Raw genomic sequence first — 25,086 nt, 5'->3', positions numbered from 1 at the left:
ATTCCGGGCATTTCCGGGTTACTATTTTCCGATCTTTGCATTTGCCATTTCAAAATCGTTCATCTATACTTCCCTGCTTTACGACTGGGTAGGGTAGGTTGTTCTGATTTTTGCCACGCTAGGCTAGACAAGACTTGTCCCACTGCTGCACTGTGGGACTCCCACACATATTATTATCCATACTGGTTATAGGAGGGCGCTACTATCCATACTGGATAATTATTAGTTCCAATTTTTGCCACAATTCGTTATTAGCGAATTATTATTTGATCTAAAAGGCTCGTTTTAAAAAATGTACGAGAGCTTTTCCTAATAAACTACATGTACAATGAGTACTATTTTAAGTACATCGTTATAAATTATATTCTATAAAATACTATAAATAATACTTTACACTACCCAGTTTCTTCAAAATCCGTTCAGTAGTTTTTGTGTAAAAGAATAACAAACATCCATCGTCACAAACTTTCAGATTTGCCATATTAGTAAAGTAATAAAGTAAAATTTAATTTCGACAATGGTGGGAAAAGAACCCATGACCATTGTTGTCTGCCAGCTGCTCTAACCACTGGATCACCTGCTAATTTGGCTGTAACTGGATAAAATTAACACATCATAAAATGTCTGTTAACATTTTATTTAATTCAAAATATAGTTTCACAACATGTTTGTAATAACAGCTCATTATTTTGGGGCAGATTCAGATAGCCACAGTCATCATTTAACGCCTTTTTACTAAGCTTGATAACAACAGATATTGCAGGCTCATCACAATAAGAATATTTTGTGTAACTGATAAAAGTGTAAGCTGCAGAATCAACCCCAATTTTGATATGATACAGTTTCGACATACACACATACAAAAATTTATGTACATTTGTATAAATTCGGATACTTTCTGCATTGTAAACTATCTGTTTCCACGACTTTATCATACATTTAATCACCTCCCTAGAAAAGTTAAAAAACGGAGAGAAGTAAACATAAAAAAAACGCCGGATCAAAGTGATTTCGGCATTACAGCCGCGCAGCCGTCACGTTTGTAACATGTCTAGAGGTGCCCCTGTTAATTCGCTTCGTGAAGCGAAACTATTGAGTTACTTTGTCTAGACCATAGAGGAAAGTAATACTGGTCTAGACCCTGTGGTCTTTAAATAATAACAATAATACATTTCTATCAATATAGACTACACATATTAATTATAAGATCTAAATTATTTGAGACTGCATCCAAAAGAAGGATGATGTATTGTTGTAAAATAAGAAATTATTTATTAATTCAGGACCATCACATGTTTTATAGACCCTAAAGCATGTTTAAAAAAGGAGATTCAAAATCTAGTCCCATTTTCAAATTATAAAATTAAATAATTGAATAAGCAAGTGCAGAAATAGTCATTGTTGATATGAATATCAATCAATATTAAAATAATAAATATAATAAATTACAACTGTAATACTTCTAATACTGAGATAATAATTTTCTTAATATTTGTACTAGCAAACAATTCATTAAATAACCGTTTACATTTATTAAACAGGTAAAAGAATTGCTTTTATTAAAAAAATATAATAATAATATTCTTCTAACTGCTCAAAGCAAAAAAATATAGCATCAAATCTCTGCTCTGCAGAATGTCTTACTTATAAATAATTTATGTATCACATGGCTTGTTTCTAAATAAATAATTGCACAAAAATCACTAAAAAGAAGAATTTTCTAGTCTTAATATTAAATTAAATTGCACTAATGACAAAAGCACTAAGTAGTGAAGATGTGGACATAATTAAACCGTAAATATGTATTTTTTGTTATACATAACAACAGATCTAATTATGAACATCACAATGCTGTGCTTTTTATAATCACCTTTATACTTTCATCTTTAAAAGTTGCACTGGGCTCTGCCCTTTTTTTGCAGCTACATTTTCCTTATCAAGGTGTTTCATATATGCTAAGAAACTTGTCCAAATAAGACTACACATACTGATGAAAGGAACCCTATTACGTGGGGGAATGAGGCAAAAATTAATCATAGCAACCGCTGGCCACACAGAAGCACCAATCTGAAATCATATTAATTACAGTCAGTCATTTTAAGAATTAGAATTTGTTTTGTTAAGCAAACTAAAATCATAAAATTTGTTTTAGAAAGAAAGTATTACTCACTTTATATGTGGGCCAAAACTTAGCATTAACTTCAGCAACAGCTTCACAGAAGGGTTTCATTTCAAGCATACTCATACCAAAGTAGAAGCTGCACATTGCAAATGGAGTATATGTTAATGTTTCTACAAATGTCTGAAAAAGAAAAAAGTAAAATAATTAGTTATACATTTTCTTTATACATTTCATAAACTCCTACGTAATATAAAATACCACTTAATTATAGACTGCGGTAATCATAGTTATTATGTTGTTTTGTTTACTGTGTTGAAAAATGGATATCTCTGTTTAGTTACACTATTAACACATTTTTTAAATAAATACTACTAAAACTAATTTTCCAATAAAAAATATTTTTACCTTAATTATACCAGCCTTTATAGAGTTCCCTGGCCACATAATATTGGCTATAGTCAACCAACTGTATAAAGTAGGGGCCACATAGCAAGATCCATAAAGACCATATCTGGCACTTCTCCACCAATCATAGTTGTCTGAAATAGATTATGATAGAACCATAAAAGAACCAAAAATAGACTAAAAAGTATAACTATGCAATGTGAAAGTTAAATGATGTAAGAATGGAATTAACTATTTGTAGTTTAAAATAATAACTCCAGCATAAAAGCTATAAAAACCAGTAGGGAACGCTTGAAAATAATGAGCTATTTATTGTCTGATGCTCAAGTTGAGTCAAGGGCTTGACAATCTGATTTGTCATTTCTGCTAACTACTAATAACGCAGCGATTTTAACTACAAGCAGAAAAATAAATGAGTTATTTCTAATGTATGCCTTGGACTGTCGTCAGTCCATTTCCTGAAGCTATCCATGTAGTATGAATACTTATTGTAAAAGGCACTACATACCAAAAGATTTCCCTTCAAATGTCTGTTGAATAAGGCTAGAAGCTGGCCAAATTACGCTGTACGATGCCATCCCACGAAGCAGTGGGTACTTTTTAAACACTGTCTTCAATTTACTAAACACACCCATTTTTAATTGGTTAAATTACTTTTTTGTAGTACAATGAGTAACGGCACTTATGTAAGATTCTCATAGTAATTGTGTAGGAATGGAAATTACAAACGACCTTTAGTTTCATCAGGAAATAGGTAAACTTTTGATCAAATGCCAAAAAGAACAAAAAGTCAAACACGTGCAAGTGACATTATGTTTTTTAAATTGTACTCACAAGTCACAAGAATATTGAGAATCAAGCAAAGGAATGCTTAAAAAAACGTTTCACAAGAATCATCTAATTTTACGGTGTGCAACGGAACGTATCAGTGTCATTTTGCTTTATTATTTTAGATCAACGAAAAAACACCCTTATGATAAAATCCCTAAGGACTACTTTCTTACTGACTTGAATGTCAAAATTGAAGTCAGAATTTTGACAAATGGTTTTTTGAAGTTATGCGAAATGTCGAAATGAATGGCTTGATTCCAGTCTTTTTACTTTATTTATTACACGTTTGAATCCAAATAAATAATAACAACAACACTTCCTTATAAAACATCTATCTATGGCTATATAAGTTTGGTGTGGAGAAAGATTTACAATATTATAAGTGGCAGCAAGTGATGATCAGCTAATATCAATAATGTCCAGTAGTAGCTCTCTACTATTTTCCATCAACAATGAAGGTAAAGTATACGCATTATCTACCAGCGGCTCATGTTGGCGTGAGTTCATGTACCTGGGATTGGAATTTAAAACTTTATCAGCTGTACCACATTATTTGTGGGCTGTGGGAGGGGACCGACAGATCTATCTACATGTCCATGGACTAGAAATTCCTATACGAGTCAAAGAAGAGTCCTATGAAAATGAGAGATGGCTACCACTTGAAGGTTTTAGTGGTCGCCTCTTGCCCACTGATAGGTATCACTTTTCATCACAAGATGGCACAAAGGATAGGTCTATAGACCGTATTCGATTGCCATCAATGGCTTGGCAATGGGAGGGCGATTGGCAGCTAGAGCTTACTCTAGATGGGCAACCTTTAGACCATGATGGTTGGAGTTATGCTGTTGATTTTCCTGCTCATTTTAGTCCTGTAAAACAATGGAAGTCTTGTGTGAGAAGAAGGAAATGGATAAGATACAGGAAATTCAGTGCAATGAATTCTTGGTGTGCAATTGCTCCACTTCACAAAGATCCAACTCAAGAGCCTTTCATTGATGTTAGTATAGGTGGAAATGAAATACCTTATGCATCTCCTGGAACTCTATCTGTATGGGCCATTACTGCACATGGTAGAGTTATGTCCAGAGCTGGGGTCAGCACTACTTCACCAGAAGGTTTGAAATGGATAAATATAAGCATTCCACCTAACTGTGATATAAAACAAATATCAGTTGGCTCTACCGGATTAGTATGGGCTTTACTCTGGACTGGCAGAGCCATTGTTAGAAAAGGAGTAACCAAAGACTGCCCCACTGGTGATGGTTGGCTTGAAGTCAAATCTCCTAGTGAAACCAAACTTTCAGTGATCTCTGTGGGATATAATGCTGTCTGGGCTGTAGGTACTGATACCAGAGTGTGGTTCAGAAAAGGAATAGATGGCAATCTAGCTGGTTCTTCTGAATCAGCTGCAATGGGAAGTGGGTGGCTGGAAATAACTGGCCATATGATACACATTTCTGTTGGCAGAAATGATCAAGTTTTTGCCATTGGAGACACAGACAAATGTGTTTACTGGCGCAGCGGAATAACACAATCAGAGTTGACTGGCAAAAGATGGAGAATGGTTCAAGCTAACATGCAACTGAGTCGAACATCAAGTTCAGCAAGTGTTGTCTCCTCTGCTTCCAATGCCAAACACCATAGCCTCACCACATTGAGTGAAGCTACACCAGAACTTAAGTCTAATATTCATTTGCACAATTCTTGGGAAGAATCACATTCTGCACCTATTGAACACACATTACCTGTGAAACCCAAGGAAAGACGAGCAAAAGGAACTGCTAATGTAGAAAACATTGATCTAACAGGAAAAAGTTATGAGACAACATTAAAAAATCCTCGTGCCTGGAGCCCTGTGCGTAGTGTTGGTTCTGTTGTCGGCATGGAAGCTCAGCCAGACAGTGACAGCAGTGTGTTTGATGTGGACTCTGGGATGTACTTCGATGAAGAAGTCAGTCAGACAGCATGGGGCACATGTGACACTACATGGGCTTTTGTTGAAGCTGGAGCTTGTTCTGTTGACACTGTTCAGATACCTCATTGGTTTACTGACAATCAAAATGCACACAACTCTGATCTTAGCACTAAATGGCGTCTCGATATATTAGAAAACTTGAAAAATAGAAACCAAACGCAGGATGTAGACTTGTCAAGTTATGGCATTGCTATTGAAGAAAAAGGATGGACTCGCAGTTGTGAGGCTAGATTAGTTAATACCAGTAACACTGGTGAAGATTGTATTTTATCACTTTATTGGCATGCTTTAGAAAACACGGGAACATTGTCAGTCTTCCAACCTGATGGCACTATAAAATTCATATTAAATTTGGGTGAGGTAACAAGTGTCTTTACCTCATCAGAACCTGGATGTCCTAGAATTACTATGTTGGTCCCAAGACAACTTAAGGATGGAATCAAAGTACAGTTTATATCTGAAATGGAACAGGAAGAATGGTTTTCTGTTTTAGTTGATATAACATCACAAATCAATGGGCTTTCTGGGAAACCTTCACCCACTTCTATCTGGACAATTACAAATTCAGGTGATATTTTAAACTGGGATCCAATGTCAGCACAATTAAACACAGAATCCAATGGCAGATATAAAAAGGAATATCAAGTATTTGGTAAAGACATTTTGTCTGGTTTTGCAACAAATTTAAATAACAGCTTTTTGAGCGGGAGTACCCTTAAAATCACAGGATGTCTTTCTGATGATATAAAGAGATTTCATGTTAATCTACAAGGTCCAGAAATAAAAAAGCAGAGGCACAGGATAGAAGTTGAAGTAACAGACATTCCTTTTCATTTTAATGTGAGATTTGATGAGAGCATTGTTGTCTGCAATTCAAAAATAGGTGGCAGTTGGGAAACTGAGGAACGACACCCATTGCCATTAGCCCCAGGTCAAGAATTTTCTGTGAAGATAGTCAGTGAATCAAAAGGTTTTAAAATAGTTGTAAATGATAAAAGTTTCTGCTTTTTTGAGCACAGATTAAATCCCGAAAATATAACTTCAGTATTAATTCAAGGATCCTTGAAATTATACACCATGGAATACTGCACCACTAGTGTTATTATAGATCCTGAAGAAATGATCTGGCGAGTTATGGGAGGATATCTCCGTAAAATAGAAAATTGTCAGAATGGTGTTATATGGGGGATAAGTCATGATCACAGAGCTTGGGTTTATACAGGAGGCTGGGGTGGAGGTGTTCTAAAAGGTGAGAATTTTATTACCAACTGGGGATTATTCGTAATCAAAATTATATGATTCAGTAGGTATCTAGTCATATTTGATTTTGACATGCCTGTTTTTCAGCTATTGGCTCTAATGAGGGCATCAATCCTATGACTGACACACAAACATATTGCGTTTATGAAAACCAAAGATGGAATCCACTCTCAGGGTACACGTCGACGGGTCTTCCCACGGATCGCTACATGTGGAGTGACATAACAGGGAAGCACAAGAGGACGCGAGAACACACCAAACTACTAAGTCGTCATTGGCATTGGGTACGTAAACCATCATTTCTCTACATCGCGCTTAGGGTTGCCAGGCGTCCGGATAAAGCCGGACATAGTTAGGCATTTTGATTGCGTGTCCGGCCAAAATTACCGATGTCCGGCTTTTGTTAGGCTTTTTATTTTGCTGCCGCGCCAGGCGAAAGTCGAGCCACAGAATAAGGCACGCACGCATGCATCAGGACGTTAGGCAACCGATGATGTTAGTAGCAAATAGCTCACTAATTGCCCTAATAGGGTAAAATGTCCGGCCAAATGAAGCACAGAGTCCGGCTTTTGTGTTTTTGGAACTGGCAACCCTAATCGCGCTTGTTATGTCATTGATAAATTGAAAATAACAATAACTATATTGATTTTTCTAGATATCAGAGTGGATGATCGATTATAATACACCTGGCGGCGTAGACAACGATGGATGGCAATACGCTACTGATTTTCCAGCACCATATCATGGGAAAAAAATATTTACAGATTGTGTTCGCCGACGCCGTTGGTATAGAAAAGCTCAGGTTATTACAGAGGGGCCCTGGATACGGGCTGGCAGCACAGCTTTGCTAGATATATCGTTATGGGTAAGAAATTTTCTTAATTTTATAGCTCCCAAGTCTCTATCGAATTATTATAACAGTATTGTTTCATTCACTTTGTTTGATTCATGGATAATTGGACTGTTTGTTACAGAACAACGACGAAGAAGTAACTGTGTGGGCTATTACACTTGGAGGTGAAGCTATCTATCGGACCGGAGTCTCGGCTACAACACCTGCGGTATGTTTGAAAATTTCAAATGTATCTTTTTGAGAAAATGCGAAAATTATTTACAATGCCTAGAGAGTGTTTATAATGACCAGACGATGTGTTATTCAAATATAAAAATGAGCCCTCATTACTTGCGCTACGTGTCTCCATTTGGCGCTAGTGTCGAGGAGCCATAAAACCATACGCGCCAATGGCGTCAACAGCTGAGCGCAAATATTTTTTCTAAAATGATTTTTTGAATCCCTACCATTTAGATTCCTAACTAAATTGATTTTATTTGTTGTGTCACAGATAAGACCAACAAGATAGTGTCATTCAATGAATTTTGCTTTTTTGACACAACCATTCAAGTGAGATATTTTATAATTTACTGTTGATAAGACACGCCCATTTTGCCCTTCCGACATTACAGGAAGTAAAGGTATATTCTTATTGCCACTTTACGTGCGCAAACGTGATTTATGCGTGTGCGCAACGGCCCTATGTTTCGTACAAACAGCGCGTTCACAAAATGATGGAGGAATAAAATTGGGAACCAACTGTTTTATAAAATGTCGTTTTGTTACAGGGTCTACATTGGGAGCATGTTAATAGTCCCCAGTCATTTATCGCTATAAGCACATGCAACTACATAATTTGGGCAATAGGACGCAAAGGAGAGTTGTACTTCAGGGATGGAGCATCGAAAGAGAACATATCAGGAACGAGTTGGAAATTAATAGAAGCACCAAAGAGCAACACTCCTTTCAACCAAAAATCTAATGTCGGTGCCAAATGTGTCTCTTTAAGTAAATACACAGCGTGGGTATTACTTTCAAATGGGGTAATCACAGTGCGGACAGACATTAGCAACAAAAAACCTGATGGAAAGCAGTGGAAATATTTAACAGGTAAAATAAATGTTTTGTTATGTCGACCAATAATCCGTCTAATAAAGGTCGGACCGCATTAACGCGGCGCTCTGTGCGGCACTGCATTGCGCGTCAAAATATTCTCTCGTAAGTAACTGTGCTGCGACGCGCAGCGACGTTCTTTCTTTCTGCCAACTCTTTAGTTACAAAAAGCTTGACGAATTAGGCTTATCTTAATTCTTTCACACTAACAACGTATATTGTGTTTGTATTTTAGATAGCGAGATGACATTCAAAGACGTATCGAGCATTGAACTTGAGGTGTGGGCGGTGAGTACGGACGGAGCGCTGTACCGGAGGCTCGGGGTCACGGCCGAGAATCCAGCGGGCAGCGTGTGGCAGCGCGTCCACTCGGGACCCACGGTTCACGTCTCAGCTAGAGGAAGCTCCTTACAATAGTATTATTAACGCGTAATTCGTATTTACATTATGCGCCAAAGAACCTTCATAGGATTTATTGAAGCGCTTGCTCCAACCCAAGGTTAGGTAAAGCAATGTACCCCAACTTTATTTATGATTCCATAAACGATCTCACGCGCCAATCAAAAATATTGGGCTGTATAGATGTTGAGTTTACAGACTGACATTATTTTTATAATGGCTTACAGGAAAGCTGTGCTTCAATCAACAAATTGCCCAGTTACAGTATATTAAAATTTTGTTTTACATCAATTTTATTTATGTTTCAAAGACTGAGTACGTTACTAGAATTAATTATTTATTATTTAACGTGCATGCAGTCTTGTAATGCTTACTTTGTTTAAGAGTCTAATGTGTGCTGTGTGCGCTGTCTTAAACAAAAAGAGGCGAGGACGCTTTTTGCCTATGCCTTCCATTTCTCAGTTAAGTGAGCCCTATGCGACTTATGATATTGTTTTTGATAAGTATGTATTCGATATTGTAGATAATATATTTATTTTATACTATTTCTAGAGAAAGTCGAATATTTTGAACCTTATGAGCACACATTCCAAATAATAACTATAGATTTTTAGGATAACATCGTCTTAGATCATTTCGCTCAATGTCATTGTATAAATAGATGAAAACTATGGTTAAAAGCCAAGTTCAATAAATTCTCAAAACACTATTGAAATTCAGGTAAATTTTAATTTCTCTATCCTCCATATTTGGTCAAAATGTTCATGGTGGGGTACAAAAATTACCATGACAGATTTCGTTATGTTTTCTTTATTAGTGTATATGTATAGACTCCATAACTTCAGTATTACCAGTATTACTGATACATTACTGATTTGATTACATTATATTTTTACTTGCAAATACTAAATTTTATTCATTCCTGTTATTTAATAACAAAAAAGGTTAGCAAAATTCGCCAGATCTCAGTTACATTCCTTTTTCATTTTACAATTGAAAATACAAATTGCCCAATTCAATTTTGGCTGAGTTTCAAGAGTGTTTGTTAAAAACATTTCAAGCGTAGGCGTGCAAAAACCAAATTAACTTATTACTGTAGTTGGAAAAGTGGAAACCTTGTTGTGTTCGTTGTATGTACATACGAAATCAAATCAGTAATATTAAAAATAAATTGATAGCTCACTCTTACGCCTCGTACACAGTAATAAGATATGCACGACCAATGACCGGAAGATTGCCCGCGCATGTCATGTATTCATTCATACCTACATGTTAAGTGATAAATAAAATTATATCAACTCGATTTTTATTTAGACTGTTACACTGGTATTATTTATTTTGATAAAGTTTTACATTGTTATTTAGATTATTATTCGATTTCATATTATCATTTGCTCATTTAAAGTGTACCAAAACAATAATAAAAGCTATTACTAATACTGTATTATTTTGAAATAAATTAAGTTGGTATATTATTTGTGATAAAATTGAGAAAGGATTACTTATTATTATTTTCTAGTCATTGATCAAAACCAGGCCGGTTTTCACCACGGCTGAGCGGAGCTGAAAAGTATTTTGAATAAGTAACCAATCAGATTTCATTCATTTATTGGAGAACGAAACTCCCTTGGTGGAAACCGGGCCTCATGTTCCTTTTTTCTGTTGAATTTATAAAGTATTTATAGACCTTATTTAATATTATTATTTGTCTGTATATCAAAATTGTTTGTTTCCCTAATATAAATAAATAAAAATGTATTAAAACTGTTCAAAACTACTCAACAAAGTTATCGCTTAAGCTTGAAATATAAATTAATTCATTATTCTAAATATTTGCTTTTTATTTTTAAGACTAGTTTTTAAGATTTAGACCTGTTTGTTTTGTATAAGGCGCTGACCACCAACTTTTTGTCGATATGTTACCGTTAGTTTTAGGTCACCGATAGTTTAGTCGGGCAGTTAATCAGAATGGGCACGTATAGAAGTGCGAAGATTGCATTGCACCAATTGATTCTTCATACAAATTAGAATCGGGCCCTAGGCTAAATCGATTCTCAGTGGGGACACTACTTTGTTTGGTGTTTGGGATTGTGCATAATTAGCCTGGCTAGCTAGTTACCCACCACATTACTCGAGTCTGTCGATATAACAATGTTATGAGCATTGTTTGTGTTACGATGTGTTTTAATCATGGACTATTATCATAAATGTGTACAAGGTGTCCCGCCCTCAGCGAGCTGGACTATCGCCACTAAAAAGTTTCAGTAGTTCTGTCAACCGGACTAAGAACCGAACTATGTACTGCCCCCCTAGACAAAACGCACTTTTTGATCGAATCGAAAATAGAATCCGTCAAAACTCCATACAAAAAAGGGGCTTTTCGACCACTTTTCGACTGGTTTGCGATTATAATTTGCACTTTGTCTAGACCCACTAGTACTGCTAATATAGTTCCAAAATACTGAACTGTCCTATGCATGACATTGACAGTGGGGCGCCACCGTCAATACCGGATCGCTGGTTCCGATTTTTGCCATGTTGGAAACCATATAGTTGAACGATGGTAGCGCCCCCCTGTCATTGAGTTTGGCGGGACAGTTCAGCGTGGGTCATCTATACGAGTGCATCTGCGCGCACTTCTTCTGTTTCGAAGTTTTCGCGAGTTTCAGCGGAGGTCCTAAATGGGGATGTTGCCTGGGTCAAAAAGCAAGAGTTTTAATTAGTCCGTCAGTTAACTTATCAAAAAATACTCTACACGTATTTTTCACTTTTTCAAACTAATGAAAATTTAAAGAGATAAAGCGCCCCAAAGTTCATAAGAAGAGGCCCGTGACGTCAACGCTTGTTTTTAAGCAAGCGTTGCCGCACGTTGTGACGTCGTGCGCAACTTCAACGCACCATAACTATGTAATTATTTGTTAGATTGACAAATAAAAATATACGTGTCCAATATTTTTTGATATTAAACATTACGGACTAAAAAAATTTTTTTAGGCAACTAGCCTATTGTGCCTCTTCGATTTTGTATTTCTGTAATGTTTGTTGTTTCATAATTATAGGTAAGCTAATCTCCGCGAAATCAGGACTATACACCAGAGAACAGAATAATAAAAAGGCCAATATCAATGATGCAAGTACATCACCCATTTATTTAACACTTTTACAGATAGTTACGTTAATCCCATATTACAACTAGTGATGCAATGAACATATTTTTTTGCTTTCCTTTCAGTTACATTTTATTTTAATGCTGATGTAATAACTTAATAACATAAGCATACAACAAATCTTATTTCACAGAGCTAATACATTTTACTTTTCAAAACTGCTCCTCATAAAGATGTAATTAACTAATAACACATTGACAGTCACATACATTAACTAAAGTTGTTTATTTATTTTAGAATTATTACATTTATATTGAATTAGGAAAAATCATTCCATTGTCTTTGACTAACCGTCTATGTGTTATAATAACGCATAACATTTACATCGCTAGACTTAGTTTTATTTTATTTAATATTATTATAATCTTACTATGAAATCAAACAAGATAGTCGGGCTTAACGCGTTACAAATAATACGTTTTACAACAAGTAGTCTAGTTCGTATCTTAGGAAATGGTTATTGGGATCGTTTTGTATCCGGGGGTAGCCCGCGACTAATGCGTCTTGTCCTCCGATATATAGGGTGTTGTAGATTTTCCAATAAACGTCGCGAACCTTTCTTGCAGGATGGAACAAACCCTGAAAAATAAACACAAGAATTAAAATAAGTAAGAAATTAGTGATGTAACGTGATGAGTGTTTCACAGCTTGATTGTAGAACAATTAATAAGCACACAGTAGCATCTTATGTAGCTAATGTAGCATAGCAGTGTGACTGCAACAACAATTTGTGACTGGGAAGTGTCGGGCAGACTAAATTTGTATGGAATTTGACAGCGGCGGAGCTGTGCGGAGCGGAGAGAAGTGGAAATAATAAAAAATGATTGGTTATTTCAAAACACTTCTCCACTCTGCTCTGCTCCGATTTGGTGGAAACCGGGCCTAATGGGTGATAACCACAGAAAGAGAGATTAGAGTGGCTTATGTCCTAAGTAAACTGTATCATACAATTTAAAATTTAATTTATCATCATACCTGTAAAGCATATTGCAGTATCTTGATAGGTCCGAGGGCCACCCGCATGCCCTCCACGGCGTCCATAAAGGCCTGCACGAGATGCGGCGACGTCTCGAAGATGTTGGGCCACACGTGGTTGAGTAGATGCACCAACGCATCTTCGCAGCCGAAACCGTACACACCTAGCGCCATGTGCTTTATGGCGGCGCACGCGGTTTGCCGATGAACTAGATCCCTGAGGACAAAAATCGTACGTCATCATTTATAGCTCAGACATTGTACAGACGATTGTTCATCAAGCTAAGAATTGTGGCGAAGACGACATAAGAATCATTTAGAACTATTTTAGGGTTTTTTTTATGCATAACAAGGCAGGTATTTGTGGGATGCAATGCAGTCTAGGATGGTACATATCTGCCATATAAGCTCACAGGACTCTTTATCTGTTACTTAGTACATTTCAATAACAGTCTTTCAGACGAAACGCAATTAAACGTTTTTCGGCGCTTAACTGCATCTCGTCTGAAAGACATGTGTTGAGGGTTCCCACTACAAGTAGTAATTTAAAAGATAGAAACAGCAATAGTAAAAATTACCTGTCCATAAGAGCATCTTCAAGTAATGGACATACAGCATAAATGTAGTCCTTGCCCATTTCGCCGATGTACTCAAATAAGAAGGATAAAGATTTCAAAACTCCGTTTTGAACGTTCAATTCTGGAACTCGGTATTCATTCATCAAAGCAGGTAGGACTGTGAACGGCGAACACGTTTCCGCGACGATAGCTATAGCCACAGTGGTACATACTCTGGAAAAATAATGGTAATATTACTTACATATCGGTCTTACAAATTATAATAGTGTCTATAACGTTTATACACGATCTACTAACCTGTTTTGTCTTTCTTGGACCTTCAAATTATTCAAAAGTGTGGCCAGCACATCGTGGGGACCAATAGCTTTAGCAATATAACCAAACGTGTTGACGGTCGCTCTTCTAATTGCTTTCTTGTGGGCTTTCAGCAGCTCCAATAGCTCGAAACAAATTCTCATCCATTCTCGAGCGGAGACGAATTCGGGCCCTCTATCTGCTATTCGCCCAACTAAATCGATGCAGTTCTCTTGTACTTTTTCATGTCTGTAATACAGAAAATTGTTTACTCAGAAACATGTTAAAAAAGCAAACTCACAGTCAAATATAAAGGAAAGTTGTGGTACATACCGATTCTTTAAAATGGGCGTAAGCCTGGGTAGCAGATCCTTTATAGGAGGAGTCATTTTAGTCATACCGATAACGTTTACAATAGCTTTCAATGCTCCCAAGATAGATCCAAGCACCTCAGGGTATTCTTCTCCCAAATACTCGTATAGCACCACACCCAAATGGCCCATCAGTTTTTCCTATAACAAAAAACAAGCTCATAATTTTAGTTAAACTAGAGAAAGAGAGAGAAAGAGATTATTTTAAAGTTATTATTTTACTGTTTATTAAATAAACGAGATTAAAATTAAATTTAAATGGCCAATATACACACCTCTTGACACGTTTTCATAACGACCGCTATTCTGGAGATGAGATCGGCGGCCTGTTGTCGCACTTTAGCGGACTTGTTGTTCATTCGCCACAGAATGATACCGCATATTTGGGGCAAGTATGGCTTAACACGCTTGCCCAGTTGGTTGACAATAGTGCCAAAGCCGTTCAGCATTACGACATCCTAAAAAAGAAGAAAAGTAATTAAACAAATATTTACATAGCACAATTACACTATGCGGGAAACTGGCCGAGACGTAATAGTGTGAACACCGTCTTGGTTGCTGTCTCATTTCCCCACCGTACGTCGCCCATACTTCGGTGTGCGATGTAGCGTTTCGTCTCGGTCAATTTTCCACAAATTGTAGGGCCAATACATAGAAAACACCGCAGGACAATTCTGTTCTGTTTAAGAGAAAAAAGAAACCTAAAACATGACATTAACTTACTTCTGTAGTCTGTTCTTGGAATGCATAAAGGATACCGTCAATTAAAGCCTCTTCCAGCTTGGAGTCGATGTCAGCAGCACCCAGGTTTGCAAGGATCTTCTCAATAGATTCCATTACCATTTTTCTGTACTGTTCATTGTCATCTTTTAAGTCGTCAACAATTCTGTTTATGATTTCAGAGGCACCAACCTGAAATTAAACATATTTTGTAAATAATGCTTTGGCATGATTCATTCATATATGGATTAAGTCGAAAATATGACTTACTTTGTTAGCAATCTCCACCGTAGTGTCGACGAGTTGGCGGTAATTACGCCTGTCCAGCGCCATCCGATGGTTCCAAAAGTGTTTGAAGAAGTGTGGCAAAATTTCGTCCATAATATACTGCGGCTCCACACCATCAGTACCGCAACACTGTTTCACTACCTAAAAACGGAAATGATGCATTAGAAACCTGTACTTAAGGTCTAAATTAAATACAGAAAAAAAAGTTATAATTGCTTACTTTCAATACAATCTTCTTCATTTCCTCATCAGGCGACTGGAACTCACGAATGAGAATCAACATTACTTCACGAGTATAATAGTTTGCGTACTCGGCGTCCATAAGAGGGATAAGGTATCCGATAGCTTTCAGGAAAGCAGCGAGACCTTTGCCTCGGTGAGTTCTGATACCCTTCCATAGGGGTTTGAGCACTGAATCGAACGACTCGATACCGTACGGGGTGGCGGCCTCGGCAAGAGCGGCGCTGGCTAAAGCAGTAATCGTACGCACTTTTTGCTGCTCGTCAACCAAACCTGCAAATAACGTAGAAATAAGTATGGTGCAGTGATGCACATGGTTAAGGGCAATAACTTAACTTTTTTTAACTAGTTATTAAATTTTCAGCGTTTAGAGTCGCATCTCAAACTAATTTGAAAATTATAAATAACTTGAAAAAATCGAACTGCCTAAGGCGGGAATTGAACATTTTATCATTTTTTAACTGTTTTCAACAATATAAAAATACTAAAGTGTAGTCTTACCATGCTCAATAATTTCCACCAATGACTTGAGATGCGGCAAAATGGCGCAACCCATAAGGATGGCGATTTGTTGCACGATCTTAATTCCAGTGTGACGAGCCTGCCACGATTTTTTGGATCTGCACACAGCCTTCAAGAAGGGTAGCAAAGATGGAATACCTAAAAAGAATGAATAAGATTTAATTTATAATCATTCTCCATTATTTAAGAAATAAATCTGGGGGCACGGCAGTGCCCCCACCAAGTCGAGCAAAAAAGCGGCACGGCCGTACCATCCTTTTCTCGAAGCAATTCAGGCCATTTTCGACCGCCTGTAACTTCGTTGTGGATAAAACTAGAAGGCTGAATTTTCATTAGCTATGCAGGCATTGTAAAGACACGGTATATTTAAAATTTCATTCAGTTTGAACCAGTAGTTTAAGAATTATAACGGGTCAAAGTTACTTAATTTTGTCACTCACTGACTCACTGACTCACTGACTGACTCACCGATCATCAAAATTCTAAGGCACTTCTAGCAGACCTAGAAGCTTCAAATTTGGAATATAAGTAGTGTTTGGTGTATGAATCAAGGAAAAACTAAAATATTTGGGGGCACGGTAGTGCAACCGCCAAGTCGAGTAAAATTTTTCAATTTCGGTCCAGTTTTCTAGATACATAACTGCTGTCTACAAAATACAAAAAGAAATGAGATTTGGGGGCACGATAGTGCAACCGCCAAGTCGAGTAAAATTTTTCAATTTCGGTCCAGTTTTCTAGATACATAACTGCTGTCTACAAAATACAAAAAGAAATGAGATCCCATCAAAAACAATACTTGTCAAAAAAACCAAGTCTCGCAACTCAGTTGTTCTACGGTAAAAAGTTGTGAGATCCATGTAATACCAAGTCCAGGCCAGGAAATCTTTAACGTTTTATATAAATATATTGACTTGGCCATCGCATGAAAACACGTGTAAATTAAATTATTTAGTGCGATGGCCAAGTCAATAATTTATGTAAAACGTTAAAGATTTCCTGGCCTGGACTTGGTATTACATGGATCTCACAACTTTTTACCGTAGAACAACTGAGTTGCGAGACTTGGTTTTTTTGACAAGTATTGTTTTTGATGGGATTACATTTATACATACCTAAAGCAGACGCTACTACGGCGAAAGCCCTAGCCGTTGTGTTTCGTACGTACTCATCAATGTTGTCAATATCGGGTCTCATTGTCGAAATCATGGTGGCCAAACCAGCAGCCTTTGCCAAGTTCGAAATGATCTCACGACCTTCCACACGGGCGTAGTAATCTTCATCAATCAGAAGAGGTTCAATTACGACCAAAATCTAAAAATAAACATACAATTTAATCAAATATTTCACCAAATGGAGATCAACCTTTTTTCAATGTATCATGTAAAATAAGGATAACTTACTTTGTGGACGTAAGGACGAACTAAATCGTCTAATTTGTATAGAATCCTGTCAATGACTTTCACTAATAAATGACGTTCCTGATCTTCGAGCGTGGGACTCATCAGCAGAGGCAAGATCTGATTGAACAACGGGCCTGCCCCGAACTCTCGAGCTTTGTCTGTGATCTGACGTAACGCGGCTTTGCACATGGGCGGTGTGCCGTTCTGAAATAAGATGCAAGATTTAATATAATAAGTAATGTAGATATTTTTTTAAATAATGAATATTTACACAACAGCCTGGAAATAAAAATCAGCCCCTCCCCTTATTTGGGGCCACGCCCACTAAGCTAACCACGCTAGTAGAGTAGTTTTCTTTAACTAGTCGAGATTTTTTGTTCTCTCATCATTTTTCCTCGTCATACATTAAAATATGACGCGCTCGCACACTCACTGCGGGCGCGCGTCGCACAGTCGCGACAGCAATATAATTACGCGCGAGCGATAAGGATGGGTAGCTTGGGGTCATTGGACGGGATTCTACGTGCTCACGGACCAGGCTTTAACTGTAACCGCACCTTAATTTTGAGCAGCAGCTTCATAATCTTCCGCTCCTTCAGTTCTTCGGGGGACAGCGTGTCCTCATCGACGTCGATGAGCAGTTTGTCAAAGTACTGCGCGTCTTCGGGCTTCATGAAGGGCAGCTGCTGGCTACCCTTGGGCTGCGGGTCGAGCAGGCGCGCGGCGGCCGCGGCGGAGCCCCCCACTTCCTCCGTCTGCATGAAAAAGCCGATTGGGGTACCCGCCAGAGGCGTAGGCGTCGCGGTCAGCTTACGAGCCGGCGTCCGAATCGGAACATAACCTGGTCAACAACATCACACATTAACAACGGTCGCATGCCGTCACGGATATCGTAAGCGTGCTTCTCTATCGTTAAACAAAGCGATTCATAAACGTAAAGCTCAATCTGGAGTCTATCCGACGGCATGAGACTGTAAAGTCATTGTCATCATTCATCTGAAAGAAAAAGTGTGTAATTAAAATAAGTGTCTGTTCGTTTCAAATTTAAAAACACATGTATCTTTTAATGTATCATTACTGTAGACTTCCCACATGGTGAAGGCTTTTTAATACATGTGTCCTGAAACTAAAGTGGGTATTAATAACTAAATGATAGTCCTTATTTGTATTTGATTTTAGAAAACGTATTTTAAAACTAGGGTGTGGTCCAAATGGACGGTACTTACCGGCCGGAGGGGGTAAAACCTTGTACCCAGGTGGGAACATGGCGTCAAGTTCTTCGTCGGTGTAGGGCCTGTTCCGCTCGTCGATCTCCTTCTCCCAGCGGTAGGCCTGCAGCTGCTCCGGCGTCATGGCGGCCACGTGGCCCGGCGTGGGCGTGGCCAGCGCCATGGCCTTCACTCCCACTGGGGTTGACTGGAACAAGTACAAGTTCATCAATTCAGGCATTCATTCAAAAAAGTTCAGGCGACAATAGTCCAACGGTGTTAGTGTCGGACTGGCCGATTCGAGATCCGAAGAATGCTCGTTGTCTTTTTTTCTTAGTTACTATTTTTCTTTAGAAGTGATATTTGTAATGACTGTTTTTGTGCCAAATAAAGAGAAAAAAAAAATGCTGAGTCGAACGTCATCGTCCGCAAGACTATTGTGGTACTCACTCGTAGTAGGCACTCCTAATAAACAAGTTTGGCTGGAGGGATTGACTAGGACTATTAATAAACAGTTTGTTTTAAGAATTTGTATTTTATAAATTACTAATAGTCCCGTTATCCCTTCGTATTAAGCTAAAATTCTTGTGTTACGAGTGGGCTCACCACAATTAATATTCGGGCGGCGGGGTTCGAACCCGCGTTCCTCGGATATCGGAATACATTTGATAAATTATGAGAATTGGATTGGTTAAGCCTGTTTGCATATAAATAACATGGTTATTCTTACCCCTCCAGGCGTAAAGACCGGCGTATGCGGAGTGGGCGTGGCATGCGACGGCGTGGCGTGCGATGGCGTGGCGTGCGACGGCGTGGCGTGCGACGGAGTAGGCGTGGCGGCGGCGGGCGTGGCGCCGGGCGTCTCGTCCCAGCGCGAGCGCCGCTTGGTGCCCGGGGTCGGCGTCTCTTGGATGGTGTCGACGCCGGTGCCGCGGTCCGTGCGAGGAGTCTCGGCCCACCCGCTGTTGTGGCCGGGGGTTTCTGGTGAAAATAAACAAGTTCAATAGCTTGTTTGAAAATTATTAACATGATGTTTAGATTGTTTAGTAAAGAACTTGCAAGTATAAATAACTTTAGTAATCTCAGTAACAAGGAATGTTTCCTGGGTAAAAAGCAAGTTTGAATTAGTCCGTCAGTCACCTTATAAATATTCGACACTTATTTTTTACTTTTTCAAACTAATGAAAATTTATAGCGCGCCAAAGTTCAAAAGAAGAGGCCCGTGACGTTAAGTGTAGCACGGTGTGACGTCAGGCGGAACTTCAACGCACCATAACTTGTTTGATTGATAAATGAAAAAATATTTGTCCAATATTTTTTGATATAATAATTGACGGACTAAAAGTTTTTTTTTGGAAATCTATTTATTGAATGCTTACCTCTATCTGTCTTTGGTGTTTCATCCCAGCGGTTACGCCGGGAGGTGTGCTGCGCGGGCGTTTCCCTGCCTGGCGTGGCGTGTCCCGGTGTGATATGTCCCGGAGTGGCGTCCCAGACTCGGGCGGACGGCGTGGCGCCAGGTGTTTCGCCACCACGCCCACCACCACCAGGAGTTTCTTCCCATGCTCCCCTCTGTGTATATAAAAAAATGTTATTTAAGTATTTATAATCTATATCTACACTTCTACAGTTACCTACAAAAAAAATACTAGACGAAAATTAATTTGTTAAGGCGATTAGAGTCCTCAATGACCTTGGGCGTTTGACCTTCACGCCGCGCGAAACACCCGCGCACCCCGCACGAAATTTCCGATTTGAAACCGATCAAAATTACACGGGCATAGGTAGATACAGAATAGAAGCTCTTTTTTCATGACATTACTGCCTATTATTTTAAACTTGAATTTATGAACCTTGATGTCGGTGTCATTTAGCTCAGGCGTAAAGGTATTTAATAAAAATAACACAATCCATGAACATTTAGTACGGGATATTTTTTTTTATTTTATTAAATTTTTTCGTAAATTTTCTAATGTTTTTGTCAGTTCAGCCGTTCTCGAAATTTGAACATGTAATATGTATGTAGGTAACTTCGGGTGGAATCTTGCAAGCTGAATTTGTTAGACCAACTTCTTGACGACAACTGTAGGTATTGGAACACATAGTAGTATTTTCTATGGTTTAAAAAAGCAAATGTTTCTTCTTATGAAGAATAAACTGAAAATGTGTTTAATCTCGTCTTTTTATTAGAAATTCTTCAACAGCTGATTGAGTTAAAATTTTGGATATACATGTATTCGGATGACAATGCAATATTGTGATGACATGGAGTCGATCTGATGATAGAGCTGGAATGCCAGTGGCCCCATAGCAACTCCGGGATTAAACAATTCCATCGAGTTTAGGCTCGTTTGATTTGTATTTATTTTTTTATATAAATATAAGTAAGTAATATTATGTAAGTAAGCTACTTTAAAAATCACGAGTACCTACCTACCTACTTCAATTCTCAAAGACAAACAGGGTCTGATGATGGAGCTGGAATGTGGCCGTAGGAATAGGCTAGTTTCTTAAAAAAACACTTAGTCCGTCAATTACACTATCAAAAAATATTGGACATGGGATATTTTTATTTGTCAACAAACAAGTAATTACGAAGTTATGATGCGATGAAATTCCGCGTGACGTCACAAATCGCAACAATTTTAAGCACGCCTTAACGTCATGGGCCTCTTCTGAACTTTGGCGCGCTTTATAAGTTTAAAAAAGTGAAAAATACATTTAAAGTATTTTTTTGGTAAGTTGACCGACGGACTAATTCAAACTCTTGCTTTACCCAGGAAACATCCCTATTCTTCGAAATTATTACGAGCTACATAACGAAAAATCTTTGCTACTACGCCGTACACTATCAAAAAATATTGGACATGGGATATTTTTATTTGTCAACAAACAAGTAATTACGAAGTTATGATGCGATGAAATTCCGCGTGACGTCACAAATCGCAACAATTTTAAGCACGCCTTAACGTCATGGGCCTCTTCTGAACTTTGGCGCGCTTTATAAGTTTAAAAAAGTGAAAAATACATTTAAAGTATTTTTTTGGTAAGTTGACCGACGGACTAATTCAAACTCTTGCTTTACCCAGGAAACATCCCTATTCTTCGAAATTATTACGAGCTACATAACGAAAAATCTTTGCTACTACGCCGCAGCAAATTCCGCATCATAAATAAAAAAATAAATTGAAGGAAAAAACCTTTTTTTTAAAACAAGTTTTTGTATGCTAATAATTTTAATTTCATGACATGCTCCCAAAACTCATCATCTTATAAGAGGATTTCAGTTTTTATCGACGAAACTTTTTAATTATTATAGCCTATAGGTACGTTTCATGGTTAGGTAATTTAGGGAAGTTTATTTGCACTTAACATAAAAAATATGGTATCAATGTACTGTGTACCTAATGCACCTTCAGTGGCAACAACAAGGTCTATTGAGTACCTATAGTCTACTAAAGGCATGAAATAAATTAATTTTCACCAAAAATTAAAACCAACTCCAAAACGAACGAGAGGTAAGATAGCCAGTTCCTCCGTGGTTGAGGATTCCGGGTGAAGCTCGCTTCCACCTTCGGCCTGATCGTCACTTACCATCAGGTGAGATACAGGTCAAGAGCTTCCTCGTTGTGGATAAAAAAAAAAAAAAAAAATCACCAAAAGGTAGGCTGTCACCGACTCCGAAAATATCAATCATGATATACATCTTATTTTAAATTTAACAAAAGTCAAAAATCTGTCAAACTCCATACAAAAAAACACCGGTTATCGCCAAAGCTACGGTCAAAGTTAGGTCACGTCAGGTGGTGCAACTCAGCCAAAGAAAAAATTCATTTTGATCGCTAATGTCAGTTTGCAGCGAGTGACACAACCTGCCCGTCTGAAGGCCAGCGGCCGACTGCCGCCCGCACCCCGCGAAGGCCCCCTCAACAGTAAAACGTTCGGAATTTATCAAAAGTAAAATTTATGAATGAAAGTAATGTTCGATTGAAAAACGCAACGTGTCATTTAAAGATTAAAGAATTCCTAATCTATTAGCGAGTGACACAACCTCCCCGTCTGAAGGCCAGCGGCCGACTGCCGCCCGCACCCCGCGAAGGCCCCCTCAACAGCAAAACGTTCGGAATTTATCAAAAGTAAAATTTATGAATGAAAGTAATGTTCGATTGAAAAACGCAACGTGTCATTTAAAGATTAAAGAATTCCTAATCTATTCGTGCAAAAATCTTTTAAATTAACATAGCCGTTTTGGAGGAGTAGGGAATTTAAGTAAAAAATCGATGTCCCGTATTTATTTTTTTAATCCAAAACAAAGAGACGTAGCGAAAATTCAAACGTCACAAATGTAGTCCTTGAACTGTTGTATAACATATATTTTTTTCAACTATTTCTGTCCAGCAGTAAAAGAGGAGTAGGCTTTACAAAATGCCCATTTGACGCGGATTGAGGACTCTAATCGCCTTAACTTGATTGGCGCCCACTAGTTGGCCAAGTGATTTATCAGGAAGGTGTTATCTTAGTGATTTGCATGCCTTAGTGATATATTATATACTTCTGATTTATAAATAAAACTGACCTAATGGGAGGGCTTCCACCTAAGATCGCACGTGCGTTCAGTATTGAACAGCACCCGATCCGTGCGCCCACGCGAGTTTTAGCGGAGACCTATAGTGACGACAACACCCATAATATCTCCTACTTCTCTATCAATTCTTACCTCTGTATCCCATGATGGTGTGGCCTGTGAATTGGGTGTAGCTGAAACTTGAGCTTTCTTGACAGATGGGGTATCCTCAGTACTCTGATCCCAACGGCCTTTTCGTTTGGCGGCAGCTTTTGTGGCCTCTCCATTGGATTGAGCAACAGGTTTGAGAGTACCTTCTCTGGCTCTTTCTAATAGTTTTTTTCTAAGCTGTAAACAATAATATTCAAATTGAAAAAATTACTAACAATATTATTATAAGAATAAATATTGAATATAATAAAGTATTATCTTACCTCAGTTTCTTCAGCACGGAGATATTGCTCTTTCATAATCTCTGTATATGTTCTAGACCCTACATCTGGTGTTTTTCCACCTGGAACAATTTAAAATAGCAATGTAATCAATAGACATAATTATACACATTCAACCAAGGAATTTGCCACCACAGATATTACAAGTTAATTAGGGGAATTTAAAATTAATTGTGATGTAATATTTAACGCAATTTTATTCTTAAAAGTATTCAGAACATTCTAACTGTAAGCAATCAATTAAATTGATATAAGTGTGATAATCTTGTGCATCATACTAATATAAATTGAGATTTATAGACTAAGTACTTACAAGAAAATAATTAAAATATGTGTCCAATTAAACTTCTATCAAAACATACCTTCTGCAAAAGGATCAATACGTTCTGGTGATATAATCATCCTACGCCTCTTTTGACGGTACTCATCTTCCCTATCAGCAATCGTAGGTCTTCTTTTGTCCGCAAATGGATCATAATCTTTGTCACTCTGGAAAATTTCACAATGTTAACAAATTATCAACAACTCATTGCATATTACAGAATGTATATCAAAACTTGATTCTATTTTAAGTATAAATTGAGTGATTGGATCGATTTCAAACATTTAGACTAATCACAAGACAGAATCTATGAATAACAATACCTGAGCAATATCATTTAGTATAGATGCTGGAGCAGTGTATCCAGATCTTTTTTGAGTGATCGGGACATTTTCAACATCTTCATCTTCCACCTCATCATTTGCAGCGATAGAAGTCACATAACCATCATATCTTGATTTCCCTCCTTGGGCGTCATAAATATCACTATCATAAGTCTCCCCAAGAGACACGCCCTTGCCGGATCCATTTTCTGGTAGTTCATTTTTCTTTGATTGAATTTCTCTTATTTGAGCTTCAATAGCTGGTGAGTAAAATATAAAATAATAGGACAAAATTCATGAAGAAAAAGTAACCCCAACTTTAAAAGTAAGGATGTATACGTGAAGAGTAAATGGAATTATTCCTGTGAAAACTATGTTTAGACAGAATATGCATGAGAAAAATAGTACAAAACGATAAATTAACACATTTTTTTATCAATTTCAGATTGTAATAGTGTCAATGCTGATGCACGTCGCATGCATACAAATAAAGCAAGAAGTCAACATTTTTACCTATTCTTTGGCCTTACCTTCGTGAGTCCTGGGTATTTTGTCCATTATTCATGAATATGGAGTACCTTGTATTCGTTTTTAGTAATTATTATGCATAAAAATCAAATGTTTTCATACAGCTACTCAAAAAGCATTTCGGTAGACATTTTGATTTCTTGAATGAATGATGAATGACTGAGTGAACCACTGAACGAATAATTTTGTTTTTAATT

The 25,086-nt window shown here is 37.7% G+C and overlaps 3 protein-coding genes across 3 annotated transcripts; 1 reads left to right on the top strand and 2 right to left on the bottom strand.

Moving 5' to 3' along the window:
• Nucleotides 1-621: 621 nt before the first annotated feature.
• Nucleotides 622-3,340, bottom strand: LOC114350646 (mpv17-like protein). Its single transcript, XM_028301517.1, has 4 exons — nt 3,036-3,340; nt 2,528-2,661; nt 2,171-2,302; nt 622-2,067 (listed from the first exon to the last, which is right to left on the bottom strand). The coding sequence occupies exons 1-4, from the start codon at nt 3,160-3,162 to the stop codon at nt 1,873-1,875; spliced, it is 588 nt and encodes a 195-aa protein (XP_028157318.1). The 5' UTR covers nt 3,163-3,340; the 3' UTR covers nt 622-1,872.
• Nucleotides 3,341-3,593: 253 nt separating this feature from the next.
• Pex23 (tectonin beta-propeller repeat-containing peroxin 23) lies at nt 3,594-10,030 on the top strand. The gene is made up of 6 exons (XM_028301367.1): nt 3,594-6,582; nt 6,681-6,877; nt 7,249-7,458; nt 7,568-7,654; nt 8,214-8,535; nt 8,774-10,030. The coding sequence occupies exons 1-6, from the start codon at nt 3,774-3,776 to the stop codon at nt 8,953-8,955; spliced, it is 3,807 nt and encodes a 1,268-aa protein (XP_028157168.1). The 5' UTR covers nt 3,594-3,773; the 3' UTR covers nt 8,956-10,030.
• Nucleotides 10,031-12,061: 2,031 nt separating this feature from the next.
• Nucleotides 12,062-25,042, bottom strand: Sf3b1 (splicing factor 3B subunit 1). The gene is made up of 21 exons (XM_028301182.1): nt 24,892-25,042; nt 24,362-24,621; nt 24,079-24,205; nt 23,699-23,778; nt 23,418-23,612; nt 20,080-20,272; nt 19,431-19,681; nt 18,719-18,908; nt 18,050-18,333; nt 17,493-17,696; nt 17,205-17,403; nt 16,072-16,230; nt 15,551-15,843; nt 15,313-15,471; nt 15,046-15,234; nt 14,598-14,780; nt 14,285-14,463; nt 13,955-14,200; nt 13,658-13,870; nt 13,080-13,296; nt 12,062-12,683 (listed from the first exon to the last, which is right to left on the bottom strand). The coding sequence occupies exons 1-21, from the start codon at nt 24,917-24,919 to the stop codon at nt 12,525-12,527; spliced, it is 4,008 nt and encodes a 1,335-aa protein (XP_028156983.1). The 5' UTR covers nt 24,920-25,042; the 3' UTR covers nt 12,062-12,524.
• Between the last annotated feature and the right edge of the window lie 44 nt (nt 25,043-25,086).

This window comes from Ostrinia furnacalis, unplaced genomic scaffold (genome assembly GCF_004193835.3).
Source record: "Ostrinia furnacalis isolate ACB-3 unplaced genomic scaffold, ASM419383v2 OfSCF0075, whole genome shotgun sequence".
NCBI lineage: Eukaryota > Metazoa > Arthropoda > Insecta > Lepidoptera > Crambidae > Ostrinia > Ostrinia furnacalis.
This window is presented reverse-complemented; position numbering and strand designations above follow the sequence as displayed.

Bases quoted from the DNA above. Each gene is read 5' to 3' on its own strand.
- LOC114350646 (XM_028301517.1), bottom strand. From the start codon at position 3,162: ATGGGTGTGTTTAGTAAATTGAAGACAGTGTTTAAAAAGTACCCACTG. The intron at 2,662-3,035 runs GTATGTAGTGCC...AATCTATTTCAG, and splicing joins ATTTGAAGGGAAATCTTTTG to ACAACTATGATTGGTGGAGA. The intron at 2,068-2,170 runs GTGAGTAATACT...ATATGATTTCAG, and splicing joins AGTTTTGGCCCACATATAAA to ATTGGTGCTTCTGTGTGGCC.
- Pex23 (XM_028301367.1), top strand. From the start codon at position 3,774: ATGTCCAGTAGTAGCTCTCTACTATTTTCCATCAACAATGAAGGTAAA. The intron at 6,583-6,680 runs GTGAGAATTTTA...CCTGTTTTTCAG, and splicing joins GGGTGGAGGTGTTCTAAAAG to CTATTGGCTCTAATGAGGGC. The intron at 7,655-8,213 runs GTATGTTTGAAA...GTTTTGTTACAG, and splicing joins TCTCGGCTACAACACCTGCG to GGTCTACATTGGGAGCATGT.
- Sf3b1 (XM_028301182.1), bottom strand. From the start codon at position 24,919: ATGGACAAAATACCCAGGACTCACGAAG. The intron at 19,682-20,079 runs GTAAGCATTCAA...TATTTTCACCAG, and splicing joins AACACCAAAGACAGATAGAG to AAACCCCCGGCCACAACAGC. The intron at 15,844-16,071 runs GTAAGACTACAC...CGTTATTTGCAG, and splicing joins GGTGGAAATTATTGAGCATG to GTTTGGTTGACGAGCAGCAA.